Source organism: Heteronotia binoei, chromosome 21 (assembly GCF_032191835.1).
Source record: "Heteronotia binoei isolate CCM8104 ecotype False Entrance Well chromosome 21, APGP_CSIRO_Hbin_v1, whole genome shotgun sequence".
NCBI lineage: Eukaryota > Metazoa > Chordata > Lepidosauria > Squamata > Gekkonidae > Heteronotia > Heteronotia binoei.
In genome coordinates, this window is record NC_083243.1 from 137,747,635 (window position 1) to 137,767,349 (window position 19,715).

Consider the following 19,715-nt stretch of genomic DNA (forward strand, 5'->3'; position numbering starts at 1 on the left):
TCAAATATTTCCCAATCAGTCCAAAACATGACTTTGTATGAACTCACTTAAAGTTGCCTACAATGGGAATGGAAATTGCTAGAGATTTGGGAATGGAGCTTGGGAGGGTGGAGTTGAGGAAGGGAAGAAGCTCAGCATGGATGTGATGCCATAAAGTAAGTGTTCCCCCCACACACAATCAAACTTTTCAGTCAACCTAGTTAACAAAAATAAAATCACTCTTGTATTTGACAGCTACTTTTAGGAATTTAGGGGTGCATACATGAAGTCATTGCTCTGCCTTTTGTCTTCACAACCAGGGCTTTTTTTTAGCAGAAATGAATAGGAATGCAGTTCTAGCTGGCTTGGTGCCAAGGGGTGTGGCCTAATATGCAAATGAGTTCCTGATGGGCTTTTTCTACAAAAAAAGTCATGTTCACAACAATTTTGTAAATTAGGAAGGTTAAGGAATTAATTCTTACCCCCAAACACTTAATTAGTGTTATGTTTAAGAACCAACTGGAACTCTGGCTTTCTTTGTCTTAGTAGAACATTGTGTCTTCTACACCACTCTAGCTCAACCCTGCACATGGGGAGAGCTGACAGGCAGGCAGGAGCCCTGGAGCTGATGTGCTCTCACAAACTGCAGAGGGGTGAAATGGATGGCTCAGCCAATGGACCACCCTGGAGATCCATCATTTTGGGAGCAATGATGCTTCACAACACCCCCTCCCTCTAGGCTTGCTAATCCCCAAGTCCCAGTAGGGGTTCTCCTGCTTTCCCAGGCTCCTTCCCACCCCCAGTCAGCTGGCCGGTGGGGGGAAGCCCCACCCCTACAGCCATCATGTGCCTTTCCCCCTCCGGAAAATTCAGTCTCTACTTGAGAAAGCCTTTCTCTTTGGATGGTGTGTCTGCATCTTTAAGGCTGATGGGGAACAAGGGGGGAGGGGGGGGAGGCAGAACAACATGGCTGTGAAAGGAGCCCAGACCCTCCATTTGCTGCACAATCCTTGCAGAGGTCGTTTGTATAGTGTGAAGGTAAACTTGAACCTTTGGTTGCCCTGTGGTACTGTGAAAAACTTGAAACTTCAGCAGCTCATGAGTAGAGGTGCCATTCCCCAGGGGGGGCAGGGGAGCCCCAGTTTGGAGACCCTCCAAAGCTTCAGGGTCATCAGAAACGGGGGGGGGGGGGATGGAGGGAGATGTCTGCTGGACCATAGGGTATAATGGAGAATGAATCCCAGGGTATCTGGGCTCTGGAGGGGCGATTTTTTTGAGGTAGAGGTACAAAATTTTCAGCATAGCATCTGATGAGTCTCCCTAAAATGCTCTCCAAGTTTCAAAAAGATTGGAGCAGGGGGTCCAATTTTATGAGCCCCAAAAGAAGGTGCCCCTGTCCTTCATTATTTCTAATGTAGGGAAGGTATTAAAAGGTATATGGTCCCTTTAAATGTGATGCCCAGAATTTCCTTTGAAGTTCAGTTGTGCTTGTCACAACTTTGCTTATGGCTCCATCCCCAATGTCTCCTGGCTCCACCCCCAGGATCTCCTGGCTCCACCCCCAAAGTCCCCAGATATTTCTTGAATTGAACTTGGCAACTTTATCTCCCTCTGCTGCACCCATGACTATAGCAAAACTATAAGACAATGCTAACTAGTTTTTTTTATGTGTCTTTTTGGGACTAGAAAAACAAAACAGTTATACGCCATTTTGGGGACATTAGTATTTTGCATTGTGTGTGAGTGTGGATTTTTCATTTGATCCAATACAAGATTATTTTAGCAAATTGAGTACTACAACACATTCATTCCAATTGTAAGAATGCCTATAATGAATGTGGTATTTATTAGAAACATATAAAAGCAGATTCTCATCAGACAAGGATAAAATCTCATATCATTATTGATTTGATACAGTGACTTTTTAATTCTCATTTGCTCAGCTGGGAACTTGTTGGGTCCCCTGCCTGTCTTAATGAAAACAGCATATTAGCTCTTCATTAAAAATTAATTATTTCAAGCTGCTGTCTCCAGCTGAAACCAAAAGTCCTGAACACAAAGAGGAGCTGAAAAAGTTTTGCAGGCTATCAGCGCTGCAGATATTTTCCCTCCTCTTAGTGAAGAGAGGGAGAGGAAAGTAATGACAATAGAAAAAAATGGCCTGTGAAAATTGATTTCCCTAAACTGGGGCATATGTGGATTAGAGCTTGCCTGAGGTATCAGAGTCATTTCTGTCAAGCAGGGGATGGCAAGATTATCACTAACCTGAAAGGACAGCTCAGTTGGAGCTGCCAATTACACATAATATATGATGTGGGTTTTGAGTTTAATTGGAGAATAGGGGTTTTTTTAAGACTGCAGAAATCATGGGAGTGAGTTGTGAACTTCATATTCCCTTAAACAATTTACCAGGAAAGGATCCTGAGGGAAATAGGGGGAAAGGAGGGGGAAGCATTAAGAAACATTTGATAGATGTTTTCTGTGCACAAGAGCCTTGTTAAAGCAGTCTCCTGGTTTAGTTTGAGGTTTATTACACTACATATAATTTCAAAATTGCTGATACAGGGATTCGTATAAGCTACAGGAAAACCCCCCACCTTATTCACTCCTCAGCCTTGCACAGGTATGATATATACTTCTCATTTCTTTTATGAGATGGAGACAGGTGGTGAAGAATGGGGATAAAATCGCTCTCTATTGTTATATTTAAGAGAAGCTGCAATGTGTCTGCTATTGATTATGTTTTCATAACAATGGTCCCTTGCAAACAGAAAGTATCCTTCATGCTGTTTCTTGCTCTGCTGGCAAAAATAATAATATTGGCACTTGTCTGATTGCTACGGCAAATCCCTGAAACTAAGCTCTCTGAATAACTCTCTCTCTCTCAGGTCGTTTTCGCACTCACCTCCAGCCGGCGCGACCCCCCTCTTCACCGCGCAGGATCTGCGCGGATTTCGCACTAAATGCCGCGGAGCAGCCTTTTGCGCCGGAAACTCCCGGCGCAAAAGCCGCTCAAACGTAAATCGGCAAAAAGCAGTTTGGCGTTTGCGCGGCTTTTGCGACGGGCGCAAAAGGCTGCTCCGCGGCATTTAGTGCGAAATCTGTGCAGATCCTGCGCGGTGAAGAGGGGGTCGCGCCGGCTGGAGGTGAGTGCGAAAACGAACTCACACACACACATTTGAGATAAGCTAAAGCAGCTTTATTGTCTAATGCCATTTGGCACAGTCCTGCTGTCTCATTGCATGGGACAGTTAATTAAGCATGTTAAAGGTAGTCCCCTAGCAAGCACCAGGGTGACGTTGCTTTCACAACGTTTTCATGGCAGACTTTTTCGGGGTGGTTTGCCATTGCCTTCCCCAGTCATCTACACTTTCCCCCCAGCAAGCTGAGTACTTATTTTACTGATCTTGGAAGGATGGAAGGCTGAGTCAACCTCGAGCCGGCTGCCTGAACCCAGCTTCCACCAGGATTGCAGAGTGGTAAAGCTGTAGTACCGCAATCCTTAACTCTGCTCACAACCTGAGTTTAATCCCGGTGGAATATATCATTATATTCATTATATATATATATATATATATATATATATATATATATATATATATATATATATATATATATATATATATATATATATATATATATATATATAATTATTATATATATATTAGTGCAAATCTATCTGGCACTATGTTCATGTTCTAGTGCAAATCTGAATCTGCATTCTACACTAGTCAGCTCCATTGAAGTTGTTCTGAGACGTCCATCCATTGATTCCATACTGGCACTTCTGAAAATTTTGGACTACATTGATTTCTGCACAAGCACTTTACTATATTGTATTGTTTTGCATTGTACTTAGAGAAATAATAAATATTCTGGATGACTTGCTTATAGACATTGTATTGGGACTTTAATGAACTTTTGATAGGATTGATACAATTTTTGTTATCAGTAATTTTATTCACAGATTATTTTTGGTTATTTGACTGCCTATTCTGTGTTCCTCTTTGTTGCTATTCCACCTGGAGGTTGGCAACTCTGTGTTTAACAGAGCCCACATTCTGAACAGGTTTGCAAAACACTTTACAAAATAATTTTTGCACAACTCTGGTTGTGTGTTATATAGTTATAGCACTGACAAGGAAGCTGAGGATGCATTCGGGTAGGCAGGGCAGCCTTTTCTACAGATATGGAAACTTTCTAAGTATTTGTTTTCAAAAATTTCTATCAAGGAGGTAGGCATAGCCATATATGGCAACAATAGGGATTTGTGTGAATTGCTGAAATAAATGTTCTGTTAACTGATTTCCACCCAAGGCCATATGAAGAGACTGCTGAATAGGTTAATCTGCAAATGAAATTTTTGTTGTTCAGGAAAAGCCACATTGTTTATATAATCTGTGTTGTTTGTATACAACTGCTAGTTTTCTTCTATTCTTGAAGCATTACCAAAGCTTTTCTAGGTTGCACACCTATCCATCATAAAGGCACTATTCTTCATAGACCGGCAGGGTAATAACTATGGCAAACATCTATGGTACAATGCCGCTCTCATATGCTGTGTATAAAGAAGTGAAAGTCCAGGGAGGAAAAACTAGAGATTTTTTGTTTTAATTTCCCTCTGCTCATGGACCCTAACCCCATTTTTATGATGGAAATATTGAAAAATGAAATAGTGAGATACAAAATATCTTCTCTTTTAGAATGAGTAAAATTATTCTTAAAGCAAAGAAATAACATGAAAATGTCTGAGGATGTTTCAATTTTATCAGGAAATTTGGAGAAGTACTTCTTTTAGAGTGTGAAAATTTTGTTTTACAGAGCATTAACTTATTCCGTATGTTCAGTGTGAAAAAATCTGAGGACTTTCTCAACCTTTCCAGTGAAACACTTATGGGGAGGGAACCCTTGTATATTGTGGATATATACAGCATATTCATTTTTTTTCTTTAAATGCTAATAATTTTGACTACATTTAATATTCTATAGTGTATTTAATGACAATACTCTGAAGGCTTTCCACCTATTGTGATTCTATAAGATCGTTTCTATGCGAATAATGCACTTTCTTTTGTTTACTACAGAATTTTTCTTCCTTCAACTTTTATACCTTTCAAATGGCAAAAATTAAAGATATGTGTCCTATAGTAGAATAGGGCACATTAGTTTGCAGTTCTTTCTCAAGCATTATATGTACCTAAAAGTAAAACTGTATATGCTAACTATATGCATTTAATGTTGTTCGATCTGTAAAAAAAAGGTATACATTTAGTGTTGACAGGAAAGTAATTGTATATATTTCAGTTTTTCTCAAAATTTACAGAAATCTTAAATCTTTAGCACTGTAGACTCTATGGCTCCTTTTCTGATACAGTATTTGCAGCTCAAAGGCTAACTTTTTAATGAGAAGAAGAAGAAGAATTGCAGATTTATACTCTGCCCTTCTCCCTGAATCAGAGACTTACAATCTCCTATGTCTTCTCCCCCCACAACAGACACCCTGTGAGGTGGGTGGGGCTGAGGGGGCTCTCACAGCAGCTGCCCTTTCAAGGACAAGTCCTGAGATAGCTATGCCTAATCCAAGGCCATTCCAGCAGGTGCAAGTGGAGGAGTGGGGAATCAAACTCGGTTCTCCCAGATTAAAGTCTGCACACTTAACCACTACACCAAACTGGCTCTCACAGTAGTCCCTGTAAGAAGAGCCCTGTAAGCTCTTGGAGGATTGGCTACATCAGGGATGCGTGGCCTAATATGCCAAGGAGTTCCTGCTACAAAAAAAGCCCTAACCATAAGCAGAAATCAGCAGAAAGACTGCATTCTGCTGATGATGAAACAATCCTTAGAAATGTTTTGTGGAAAACTAGTTTCCGCTTAATTTTTTAATGTATATGCACCAATCACTAGATCAATTCAAAAAGTCACCCTGGAAATACCAAATGTGTCAGCACCATCCCTCTGTTTCTCACAAAGGAGGAAATACACTCCCTGAATAGGAAATGGAAAGAAATATGTCTGCCTTCTTAGGAATTATGAGCAGCAATTTAAATTCAAGTGCCTTTTCCGCTGGTTACAAATCACTGCAGAGTGTTATTCACCATAATGCTGTCCAAACATCATTTTATTTATTGATGTTTATTGCTTCTCTTTTGCAGAGTGATGAGGTTTTGACTGTCATCAAAGCAAAAGCACAATGGCCTGCCTGGCAACCACTAAACGTGTAAGTAGGCAGGAAATTAAATTTCCCAAAAGACTTTCTACTCACTCTCCTCTGACAGAATACTCTAAACATCTTGCCTCCCACCGAAATGTTTCTTTCTCTCAAGGAACAGTAGAAGAGTCCTGTTAATCAATGATTTTCTTTTTAAAAAAAATCCAAGATGTTTTCTTTCACCTAATCACTCTAAAAGTATTGGGGGAAATCTACATTAGGGTTGCATAATATTTCAGCAGCAGCTTACAGTGTAGACCACAAGGAATATCCCAGCCATCATCACTGTGCACTGCTGAGATGAGACATGGCACCCTTACCAGGGGTCATCAGGAAGAGGCGATAGAGCTGCCAGGACCACAGCTCCAGCATCATGCCATCATGAAGTCTCTTGATATTACTTTCTGGGGCTGCTCCTTCTAGCCACCCCTTCAGCAGTTCCCAGTAGAGGTCTGGGCTCAGGTATTTCCTGTGACTTACCCAACAAGCTGCTTGTGGACCAGGTGATCCTGTCTTACTCTCTCTATCCCTCCTAAGCACTGAGAGTATACCTGCAGTGCATACTGTGATCATATGGATATTTTCTCAAAGTTAGTCCTATTGAAGTCAGATGAGCATTATAGCTTGAAACTGAAATTGCAGTTCTGTCAGGGAGGTAAGAGTCTCCAACTGACAATGCTAGTAAAGCAGATTTGTAAAAAAAATCAACATGGTCTTTCTAGGATTAATTTATTTCAGAGCTAAATTGCTGTCATGTCTGAAAACAACAACACTTCTTTATTGACTAATGCCTAGGTTTCAGAAGAATTAGGGGGAAAACAGTAATCCCAGGCAGTTTGGGTTTCAAAGCAGCAGCAGTACTGAGAACTGTAGCATAATAATGAGGAAGACTAAAGTTATTTTACAGAATTCTAAACTCCTTCTGCACACTTCCAATAGTACTGGAAGAATTTTGCTGCTGTTGTAAAAGTTGTACACATAAAATCCTACAGGCATAGGTTCTCTTGCCACAATTGTGGGACACTGAGCTCATGATCAAATAATGGAGAATCTGTGTCTGTGCCATCTGATGTCTTTGTATATGCCTGGGCTCTGTTCATACAGGGGCACAACCCTGCTCACATTGTTTAGATTTATGCTGAGGAGATCTGAATTACTGAAGACTGAGAACCTGGGGTTGTGGTGGGGGTAACTTGATGAAAATGTTGACAGTGTGCAGCAGTAGTGAAAAAGGCAAACTGCATGCTGGGGATTGTGTCTTGTTTGTTGACATTTCAGGTTAACCAGTTGGCCACTGTGATACAAAATGTTGTAGTAAATGGACCACTGGTCTGTTCCAGGCTATTCACTGGTCTGCTCCAGGTTACTTGTATGTTCTATCATTACAGTCAGTATCCATAGACTATTTATTACATTTTTATCCTCCTTTCCTCAGGGTAGCATACATAGTTCTCTTCTCCTCCATTTTATTGTAATTCTGTGGCATATGTTATACTAAACAAACTTCACAATTCATAGTTATATATTGTATGCCCCCCCCCCAAGAATGTCCACACATGGGGTTGAGCTTGTATGAGGAGCCAGTGAACCTTATGTACTGTCCTCTGGCAGAGTGATGTCTGCCTCCTCCTTCCTAAGATAAGTTATTTGATTGTACTACCATTCTCCTGCTGATTTTTTTCTTGTTCAGTGTCATCAAACCTTCAGTTTTTCAAGGCTCATGCACATTTGCTGCTGTTGTAAAAGTTGTATACATAAAATCCTACAGGCATAGGTTCTCTTGCCACAATTGTGGGACACTGTGTGACATTTGCACTTTGGTATTTCATGGTCTCAACCTTTTGTCTAATCTCTGCAGCATTTTTTTTGTACTAAATTGTTTTGCTCATGTTATGGATCAACAGTAGGTTGCCTTTTCCAAAACTGTCACTCCAGCATCTTTCTAAATCATTATTTTAATCTCACCCCCCCCCCTCATTGAAACAAAGCTTTGATTCGATTTGCCAGGGTGTCTAAACCAGGGGTGTTAAACATATGGCCACAGGCCCTCCAGCAACTGGCTGTTGTCTGCTTCATTCTCCGTTGCCTGCTTTCTTTGGTCACCATTTTGTGTTTCTCCCTCAATAAGCCAGCCAGCAAAGCAGCCTCTCCCTGCTCTTTCCCTCTTCCCCCTCTCTTTTTCCAAAGGGAGGAGGAGCCTCAGCCAATGAAGGAGCTTGGCTCTATAGCTCTGCTGTGTTGATTAAGTTTCCCAGGTGCAATCAATCACACTGCAGAGCTACTGAGTCAAGCCTCTCCTCCTTAGTAGCTGAGGCTCCTCCCTCTCCTCATCCCCTGGGGAAGGAGGGAAAAAGCCAGAGCTTCCATTGCCCAGTCCTCATCTCTACTAAGAGAGATACAAAGAAAGCACTTTTAAGACTACTGAGGTTTCATTGAAGGTATGAGCTTTTTGCCTTGCTACAGAAAGAGAGAGAGTTTGGTTGGGCTTGTTATGGGTGCAAATGGGTTCCCCTCCTCTTTTTCACTGTATTCATGCCCTCCAGTCTTTCTCAATAGGAAAGCATGTGAACTATTTTAAAGGAGCAATAACACCAAGCCAGGATTAGACTGAGAGTGTGTGTCCAGCCAAGGTTTACTCAGCAAATTTCCCTTGATTTTTCTTTCACATTTTCCTTTGATAGGTGATCTTGAACTTATACTTCCCAGATAGTAAGTAGGCTGATACTGACCACTGTACATGGCTATCTGTCTGTTCTTGCACTGCCACATAGGAGTTGTAATTATTTTTCTGGGGAAGACTATAGTTTTGTAGACATAGCCCTCAGTCTGTGCCATGGTGCCTTTACGTTTTCTTGGATAGCATACAAAGCAACTTATATACAAAGCTCACAATGCCCAGCTGCTTCATGTTTTCCTCTGGGTCTTGGCTCAAAGCATTGACCATGAGACCTCTGTAATGAACGTCAATAAATCAAAGATAGGTTTGCAACTTACAGATGTGCACACCTGAACAACAGCTGAATATTCAAGATTGGTACATCACAGACATTGTCCACAGTTTATGATGCAATAATTCATTGCAAGAGGTGACATTTATCAGAGAGTGTAAAACAAAATATTGCAAGCATGCTAATGTTTTAAGCATGTTTTATCTTAAGTAAAAAAAATATCTTTAATTGTGTTTGTGCCTTTTATAAAGTTTATACGTCCGCTACCTGGCATTACATTTTAAGACACACATGGCCTGGGGCGACAAGATCTCATTTATGTCAAATCCGACCCTTATAACAAATGAGCTTAGACACCTGGTCTAAGCAGTCCATAATTTTAAAACAGTGCATATCTAACCTTTTACTCAACTGCTTATTTAAATACTCCTTAAGTATATTCACTTATCCCAATACTATAGATATATTTGATGTTTATAGAAATACTTGTTTCAGTTGCCATGTAATGAAATTTCTTCCCATTAAAAAAACCCCACAAGAAGTGGTCCAAATATCAGTATGTTAAAATGTCAGTGTTTAATAACTATTGTAATATTTGTATATTATTCATTCTGGGCATGAGATTTCTCACACATGCCTGCAGCTCTCACATGTTGGGGCCTTTAGAGACACAACTGCAGATCTAGCCTTTGAACACAACTCAGTTCCTTTATTTTGGAAAACTTGAGTACCTCTCTTCTATTCCTATATATTGCATTGCATCACAAACAGTATTCCATTATATTATTCAAAAGAGGAGAGAGACAGACAGACAGAAATACTATAACTTTATTTTGTTGCTTCAGATGGACATGACTACTCAAGTGGAACTATCTTCATGTGCCCTTGTTTTTGCTTAGCAGTTAACCCCTTGAAATTTTAGCCATCTGGCTAGGTTGCCATTCTCCAGATGACACCTAGAATTCTCCAGGGATTCTAGTTGATCTCCAGCCTGCAATGATAAATTACCCTCTGAAGAAATAGAACAAAGTAGGAGTCAAGTAGCACCATTAAGACCAACAAAAGTTTTTTTCAGGATGTAAGCTTTCGTATGCATGCATACTTCTTCAGAAGAGGGAATGGGGTACAGTGAGCAGAAATACATATAGCTGGTGGGTTTTGAGTATAAACTGATACAAAGTTAGGATCAAATGGTAAAACCGTGTAATAAATTGGAAGACCATTTGGTCTGGATAGCATTTGCAATGGGGAACCAATAAAAGGTAATAAAAGTTGCCTGTTAATTGCTCTTACTAAAAGTCTCATATGGCCTAATATGCAAATTCCTGCTGGGCTTTTTCTACAAAAAAAAAAGCCCTGCTTAAAGGTGCCACTGGACTCAAACTTTGTTCTTAATTTTTTTTTACTCCCTTCAAAACTCATCACATGCCTCAGTTGTAGAGACGTTTTTAGTTCTGGGCAGGGGGTGGGACAGGATCCTCCTGGGCAGGGGTGGAATTCTAGCAGGAGCTCCTTTGCATATTAGGCCACACACCCTGATGAAGAGGAAGAAGACTGCAGATTTATACCCCACCCTTTTCTCTGAATCAGAGACTTGGAGTGGCTTATCATCTCCTATATCTTCTCCCCCCACAACAGACACCCTGTGAGGTGGGTGAAGCTGAGAGGGCTCTCACAGCAGCTGCCCTTTCAAGGACAACTCCTACGAGAGCTATGGCTAACCCAAGGCCATTCCAGCAAATGCAAGCGGAGGAGTGGGGAATCAAACCCGATTCTCCCAGATAAGAGTCTGCACACTTAACCACTACACCAAACTGGTTCTGATGTAGCCAGTCCTCCAAGAGCTTACAAAAAAGAGCCTTGCAAGCTCTTGGAGGATTGACTATATCAGGGGTGTGTGGCCTAATATGCAAAGGAGCTCATGCTAGAATTCCACCCCTGCTCCTGGAAAATCTTGTTAGTTTTACTGAAACTGGTTTTTTTTTTTGCTTCCTCCAGAATTCCTCTGAGATATCATTGAGTTGAGCCTCCTAAATTCATTTCAAATTTTATAATATAATTTCCCACTGCATCTCTGATAAGGTGCACAGAAGAACGGTCAATTATGTGGAAAAGATACAGTTGTTGGCCAAATCCTTTGTTAGTTGGATGGCCTTTACTTGAAACTTCTGCTGGTCAAAATATTGGTTTGACATAATATAAGACATCTCCTTATAACAAATAAATTCCTGACTTGTCTTGCTGAAAACTTCATTTGCCAGAATGTGGAGAGGGAAACAATGGAATTTGCTATCTTGGACTTGATTTTCACCTTCATGGTGAAAGCAGTGGGCACCCTGTGTAGTAGAGATCATGTGATTTTGGAATTTACAGTCTTGGGGAAGGGAAAAGCTGTACATAGTCAGACATATAGGTTGGACTTCAGGAAAGTATATTTTGATATATTTAAAGTTATACTGGGTAGAATCCTATGGCCAGAAATACTTAAGGAGAAGGGAGTTCAAGAGAGGTGGGAGTTTCTTAAAAGCAAAATATTGAAGGCACAAATGATTCCTATGATAAGGAGAACTGGGAGGAGCCTAAAGAAGCCAAGGTGGCTCCATAAGCAGCTTTTAAAGCTTTGAAAAAAAATTGTTTAAAAGACTCATTTAGAAAATGGAAGGAGGACCTTATAACCAAGGATGAATATAAACAAACAGTGCTTGTAGAGAGAAAGTTAGGAAAGCTAAAGCTCAGCATGAGCTTGGGCTAATGAGAGATAAAAACAACAAAAAGGTTCTTTTCTTATTTTCTTTTCTTGGGCTAAAAACAACAAAAAGGTTCTTTTCTTATTTTCAAAGTTAAAAAAAAAGAACAAGGACATAGGCCCCTTGCAGGGACAGGAAAGTGAAATTGTAACAGGCAAGAGGGCAGAACTGTTCAATTCTTACCTTTCCTCCATTTTCTCTTGTGAGGGAAAAGGTGTTCAACATGGCAAAAACTGCACACATGACGAGGTAAGGGAGTTGCCACCTAGGATCAGCATAGAGGTAGTACATAGATACCTAGTTTCTTTAAATGAAACCAAATCCTGGGGGCCAGATGAACTGCATCCAAGAGTACTAGAAGAACTTGTGAATGTAAATTCTGAGCATTATTTTTGAGAGTTCTTGGAGAACAGGTGAGATGCTAGAGGACTGGAGGCAGGCAAATGTCTATTCCTGGAAATGTTTCAGATCATATCATCAGCCAGTCAATGTCAATTCCTGCAACTGTTACTAGAACCTTAGATACTAGACAAATTATCATGACTGCATAGATTATTTTTATTAACATTTATACCCTATTCATTGCGGTTCAAGATTTTTTTTTAAATAAGAAATTTATTTGAAAATAAAGTTATACAAATCATACAATACAGCATAGGAGGTATCACATAAAATGCAAGAGCAAATGATACAGACATATAAGTGGAACCTAAATATGTTAATTAAAATGTAGAGCCAAACAACATTTCAAAACAAAAGTTGGATGATCTCTCTATTGGTATAATTCAAGAAAAGCATTCAATCTACAACTTAAATGAGATTTAAAACAGTTAAGAGAAAAGAGAAAGGGCAAAAAGTAGGATAAGTGAAAAAGTTAAAGGGAAAGTTAAAATATATATAATTGTAGATACCCACTCCTGTGCCTAGAAAGATAGATTGAAATGGATGGTGATAAATAAGAGAGCTAAGAAGGTGAGAAGAGAAACTAGAAGTAGATCATAGCCATCTGTGAGGGATTGTAAGGAGGAAGTTCCTGTGAAGTGACATAATCAACGAAAGGAAATCATTTGTCTGTAAAATGTGATTGTATGTGAGGTGATGAAGAGCTTAGCAGACTATCGGTGATCTTTTCCATGATGAAATACTCCCAGACTTTTGAGAGCCATGTAATTGTTGTAGGATCTTTGGAGGCTTTCCAGTAAGATGCAATGGAGGTCTTAGCAGCAACTAGAAGACTACTGATCAATTCACGATGTATCTTTGGAATAAAGGTAGAGTCCCACTGATTCAGAAATAAGAAGCCAGGTTGAAGAGGTAAATTATAACTGGTAATATGTTGAATTAGGTGAAGAACATCTTGCCAGAACTTTTGGATAAATGGACACTCCCACCAGCAGTGAGCATAAATTCCAAGTTGCCCGCATTTCCATCAACATAAGAGAAAGCTTATTTGAAGGAGGAGATTCTAGTTGGTGTAAGGTACCAGCGATTAAGGGTTTTAAATGATTGTAGTCCGGTACTGATAACTGGAGAGGTAAAAAGAGATGAGGAGTAGATGTCAGACCATTGCTCAGGAGAGAGAGAGAAAGTTTGCAATCTTGTTGCCAAACAATTTGATGTCCCATTGGTTTGTTATCTTCTAAATGAATTAAGATGTTGTAGACTGTAGATTTAAGTCATTTATTATGAGAAGGCATAGAGTGTAACAGGCGTTCATATTCAGTAGGATTAGAGTGGAAGATTCTTTGAAGATCAAGCAAAGAAAAGGCATGATTCAACTGCAAATAAAAGAACCAAGGAATAGGGTGGCCTAGTTTTTGTTCCAAGGTGGCTTTAGAAGCAGACCGGATTCTGATGATAGGTCTTTAATACAGGTCATCTTTGCAGTCTTCCAGGCTGCAAATAAAGTGGAAGAGCTACCAGGAGGGAACCATGATTGATTAAAGACTGAAGAATAGTGAGGAAGTTCAGGGAGCAACAAGTGTCTATGGGAGTCCCAAACTTTGAAAATGGCATTAAGTAGTGGATTTTGTTTGATCTTCGATGATCGCGAGCATGAGGTGGTCCAAATAGAGTCTTGAAGGGAAAGAGGAGAAAGAAGTGTTCTGTAGGGTTTGGACCATTCTGCATTGTCCTCAGAGCATGCCATTTTAACAATATTGACTAACATAGTTGTTCGGTAGTAAGCTGAAATGTCAGACATATTCAGTCCACCAGATGAGCATTGTCTTCTCATGATGTGGAATCCAACCCTGGGTATAAGGTATAGATTCTGTCGCCCATTGAAATGAGTATTGCTGGCATATAAATGTCTTAGAGATAGTCAATACATCGATAGGAAGTATGCTTGATTTACATTGGTTAATACGCAAGCCAGAGATGGAGCCAAAACTAGACAACAACTTTTGAAGTTGAGGTAAGGACGACTCAGGCCTAGTGATGTATATAAGCATGTCATCAGCAAACCAGATTAATTTCATTGTATGGGGACCACATGTAATGCCATGGATTTTGTCATCATGTCTGATGAGGCCTGCTAGTGGTTCAATAGCAAATGCATAAAGGGTTGGGGATAGAGGACAACCTTGTCTTGTACCTCTCTGAAGTTCAAAGTTTTCTGACCTTAGGTCATTAATTTTTACTTGTGCCTTTGGATTGGAATAATTAGCTTGAATAGCTGTCACAAAATTGGACCCAAATGACATGTGTTTTAAAAGAGAGATTAGGTATGATGTTTCCAGTGAATCAAAGGCTTTCTCTATATCTAGAGAAAGAATAGCAGCTTCTGATCTAGTAGATTCACAGGAAGAGATGATATGCAAGATTTATGAATGTTATCTGTAATCTCTCTGCTGGCATGAATCCCGCCTGGTCTGGATGAAAGTAGCTTGTAATCAGCGAGTTGAGACATTTGGCTAGTGCTGCTGTGAAGATCTTGTAGTCAATGTTCAATAACGAAATAGGATGAAAGGATGCAGGATTTGTGAGATCCTTGCCTGGTTTAGGTAAAACTATGATGATCATTCCATGTGGGTGGCAGTGTTCCAGTTTGAAGGATTTTATCGCAAGTGTCACTGAGTGGTTGAGCAAGAAGGTCAGCATATGTGTTGTAGAATTCTGAGATGTATCCATCAGGTCCTGGGGACTTGTTATTTTTTAAAAAAAATTATGATGTCCAGGATCTCAGATGATTCAAAAGGGTGATCTAAGAACAGGCGATGATCATCAGAAAGTTTTTGGATCCCAGGATGCCTAGAGAAAAAGTCAGGAATAGAAAGTGATGAAGGTTTCTGGGATATGTACAAAAGCTTGCAGTAGTCGGAAAATACATGCGCAATATCAGATTATTTACTATGGAGACGACCATTTGTATCTCATGCTGCATGACTAATTCATGAGGTAAATTTATCTTTGACTCTCCAGGAGAGCAGCTAATGAGGTAAATAGTGTAAACGAAAATGCCCTCAAAACGAGGTTGGGGAATTGTCAGGTGGGCACCTGGCTCACTCAGGATCTTTTTACCTGTGTATACAGGATTCCATGTCCAGAAAAGTAATGCTTAAAATATTAGGGACTCTAATTAAGTAAAACAATTATAATTTATTAAGAAAAATATAGGCTTCCATACAAGATAAAATACTCATAAAAACACACATTCAGTCCTAGGAAACACAGATAGAGAGATGGGGAACACATGGGTAGACAAACAGGGCGATATTTACCTATCGTAGTCTTCAAGGAAGGCTCCAATGGCGATGAGCAAGGAAGTGGGAGAAGGAACCCGAAACTTGGCCTTAGAATCGGGGATGGATCTATGCAGCAGAAATTGGGATACTGATAGAACCACACCTGTGGGTAGCGAGTCCACAGATTATAAGGACTCTCTTGAGCCCTTAGGGGATGGGAGGTACGAGGGATGAGGAAGGTAGTCAGCTGGTGCATGACCTCACGAAAAGGGGAGGTTTTGCAGTGACCATAAGGGCTGGACTACTGCGACAACCAATAGAAAGTTTATTGGTGGCACCTAATTAGGTGCTTGCTCTTGACCAATGGACTTGCCTGGATCCTGGATACCTGAGTGAACTTTCAGGTTGAAATGGACCAGGGGGAGGCTCCAAAATGACAGTTGGGAAGAAGAATAGAGAGATTACTTGGGTGGGGAGACACTTAGGACTATTAGACTTATCTAAAAGGGTGACAATAGAGAGTCAAATCATGACCTAGGTAACACCCAGTTTGTACAAAGGAACTTGGCTCTGGCTGAAGATGATCTTCCTCTTCTTCTGTCTTCTTTTGGGCACCAGTCTTTGTCTTGAGTTCCGTCAAACAAAGAAAGTGGTGGTTGGACGATTAACCACTCCTGGGGTGGGTAGATTGCTTGCAGGCACAGGTGACATCTGGTGTGTACGTGAGCTGTCCGCTTCGCTGGAACGGAGTCAAGCTTGGTAGGAAGATGGCAGCGTGCGGTGTTAGCCCTCCATGGTGGATTCCATGGTCAGTGCTTCAAAACCATTCGCCTGGATAGCTCCTGGCGGCGCAGACTCTTCCATTCCATGGCTGGGATGGATGTCATACGGAACGACGGGGGGAACCATCCGTTCTACTGGTGGGCACTCTTGTACTGGTTTAGAGTGCCTTTGTAGTGTTGTGGCTGCTTGTACTGCATAAGTCCCTTTTGCCCCTGAATACCCACACTCTCTGGCCAGAAATGTGTGAGTCACTTCTCCAGGTGCTCTGGTGACCAAGCTGGTAATCACAATGTTCTGTAAGGGTTTTTTTTCTCACAGCTGGTCCTGTGATATTGTTTGACATAGAGCAAATTCTTCTGTATTTGAGAACTTTCCAAAGACTCTAGGATTTTTCTTTCCATGATGTGTTTCTTGTAAGTCTTTTTACCTCCATATTTTTTGTGAAGAGTCTCTAGTTGAATGCGGGCTAAGACTTCAGATTTAAGAGCCTCTTTACATTTCTTCAATGAGGAAGACAAGGAGATTAGACCACCTCTTAGCACAGCTTTTAGAGCTTCTCATCTTGTAGAGGCTGAGGTATCAGTTGTTTTGTTGTCTTTAAAATACTGTTTAATCTGTGACTCTGTTTGGTGGAAGCAATCTGAGTTAAGCAGAAGAGACCCGTTCAGGTGAATGATGAGTGGAATCAGGATTGAAGGAGCATCGAACCCAAGAATGGTCCAACCAGACTATGGGATCGATTTCGGAGTCAAGAACTTTGCTAAGAAGATGAGAAGAAATTAAAATATAGTCAAGCCTGGTATATACGTCAAATCGCAGAGAGTAGTAGGTGTAGTCTCTCTCTGTTCCATGCATCTGACACCAAATATCAATCAGGTTGAATCTCTGGAACAATCCTGAGAGGTTCTTGATGTGTTTGTTGACACAAGTGCAACAAGGAGTGTTATGCGAACGATCAAGAGAGTAGTCTGCTGTAAGATTGAAGTCTCCACCTACAATTACTTCACCATCTTGGAAAGCTTGCAGGGTACCAAGTATCTCTTCCAACAATTGCAACTGGTTGTCATTCAGAGCATAGATTGAAGCAAGCGTGACCTGTACGTCATCTAGGAGACCCTTCACAAAGATGAAACGCCCTCGAGGATCTGCTTGTGTCGCCTGATGTTGGAATCAAACGTGTTTAGAGATCAAGATGGTGACTCCATGGGAGTCACCCATGGCATGATATTGTGATTGAATCCATGAGGCCTTCAGTGATGCACTAGAGAGGTTTCTGAAATGGGTTTCCTGGAGTAGGGTGACATCAGAATGAAGCTTAAATATGTTACTCAAAATTCTCTTTCTTTTGACAGGATTATGCAGACCGTGCACATTAAGAGAAGTAATGTTCCAAGGCTGACTCATGGTGTAGGTAGAGATTGATAAAGTAGACCAATGGCAGACTGAGGAGATTTTTTTTTAAAGAGAAAAATTTTATATACATTTTTTTATAGCTTGCCACCCTAATGATGGGCACATAAATGTTGCATTTAATAAGTAAGTGAAATAAGTTAGAATTACTCTCCTGATTGTCATATGTAGTTACCCCGGCAGCATGATCTTCCTAACATTTCATTTCCTTCAATTTATCCAGCATACTTTATGAAAACTGAAGTCCTAGTATCTGTACAAGTCAATCCAGAGCAGGTTTCCGGTCAGATTCACTGGAGAGAGCTAATCCATATACACATTTTTGTCTTGGTGAGTGGATTGATTCCACTGTTATTAGTTGGTTTATGTAAATTGCAAAGGATGTTTGTGTGCAGTTAGAGTACAAATTATAGCATGCATTTTTTTTAAAAAAAAATGTATTACTTTTAGACTACTGAGTTGTTTTACTGTGCCAAGAATGAAAAGGTCTGAAGGAGACAATGCTGTTTTCCAACTCCCAACATGGTAGCGTTTGGAATGGCGTCATATCTCAAAGCAATTATTTTTAAACTACTACTTTAGATGAGCAATTATGAGAATATGTGAAAAACTTTTACGGCCAAATGGAACAGTGGCTGTAAACTTTTCTTGCCTGTTTCTAGAGAAACATGCTGAGAACATCTGAACCAATGTGACAGGGAACATTATTCAACTTTGGCACTGTCCTCTGCTTGCCACTCAGGAACACTTACAAAAAATCTGAGTAAAAGAAACTGACACCTCAATTCCCTGCCCTATTCACTGTTGTTAATAACAGTGATGATCCTAAACCAATGCAGCTGTTTCCATATTCCAGTCTATACAACTCACCTATTGACATTCCTAGGGGACACCAACAGGGAAGTAGCCAGACTTAATAACTAAACAGCTTGACAGCCATAGCACAAAAATGAAGAGCACTTTCCAAAGTGTCCTTAATTAATCAACACATGTCCAGCTGAGGCAATTAACAGTACCCTCCATGTTGTTCCCGTTACATCTCACACTCATTCTCAGCATGAAGATTTATTTGCCAAGTGTAATTTTTGCTGAGATTGTAACCATTTAATATCCTGTGGTTTATAAATGAAGCTGTGAATCAGTCTAGAGCCACTTGTGATAATTAAACCACTTGTTGAAGAAGGACTTAGGCCAATAATTGTGGTGCACAATAATTTCCATGTGCTTTGCTCTCACACCACACCTGTTAAAGCTGTAAATTGGATACCACATGGGCCAGGTTATTAACATGATTAATCCCAAACCTTAGGGAGTGTTAATTTTTGTTTCTATTTTCAGTTAGGTTTCATTTGCATGGAATGTTTTTGGTTGGACCAAAAAACCCCTTTCATTATACTAATTAAACTGATATTTAAATTACTGTTGCAAAATCTATCACATATGATAGATATGATAGGAATCATAGCCTTTCAAGAAGGCATCCTATGATAATACAGGGATGGAACTTGAATTCAAGTTCTTTGACTGTATAAGTAGACTCTGATGAGGTTTCTGCGGTAACTAGATGGGACTAGGGGCATCCTGCAATTATATGTTTGCTTAACTGGAAGACTTCATGATTAACTATTTCCAGTCATGTTAACTGGTGTATGAAACCACTCCATCACCCTCCAGTTTTCCTCAAGGTTTCCTGATTTAAAACACACACACACAAGATCAAGAAACTTCAGGGAAAATTGGAGGGAGCTGTGGGTCAAAATGCACATGTGCAACAAATGGTGGGGAATCACTTGCTTGACCTGCAGAAAGCAGAAGCCCAGGAGTGGAACAACTGCTAGTGAGGAATCATTACAAGAGAGTTGCAGTAGCTTATGGAAAAGCTACCTCCTATTGTGAAATCAAATAAAAATGTAGCTGCCCTCTTTTTCTATGTAGTTATGGTATTTTCTGCTTT

General features: G+C 40.3%; 1 protein-coding gene across 2 annotated transcripts in view; it reads left to right on the forward strand.

Annotated features, from left to right (window-relative positions):
- Nucleotides 1-19,715, forward strand: part of SPON1 (spondin 1) — a 686,539-nt gene that overhangs the window by 555,867 nt on the left and 110,957 nt on the right. For both annotated transcript variants that reach the window (XM_060261720.1, XM_060261719.1), the window contains exon 7: nucleotides 6,132-6,196. In XM_060261720.1, the coding sequence (XP_060117703.1) occupies nucleotides 6,132-6,196 (65 nt within the window). The remainder of the gene's footprint in view (nucleotides 1-6,131; nucleotides 6,197-19,715) is intronic.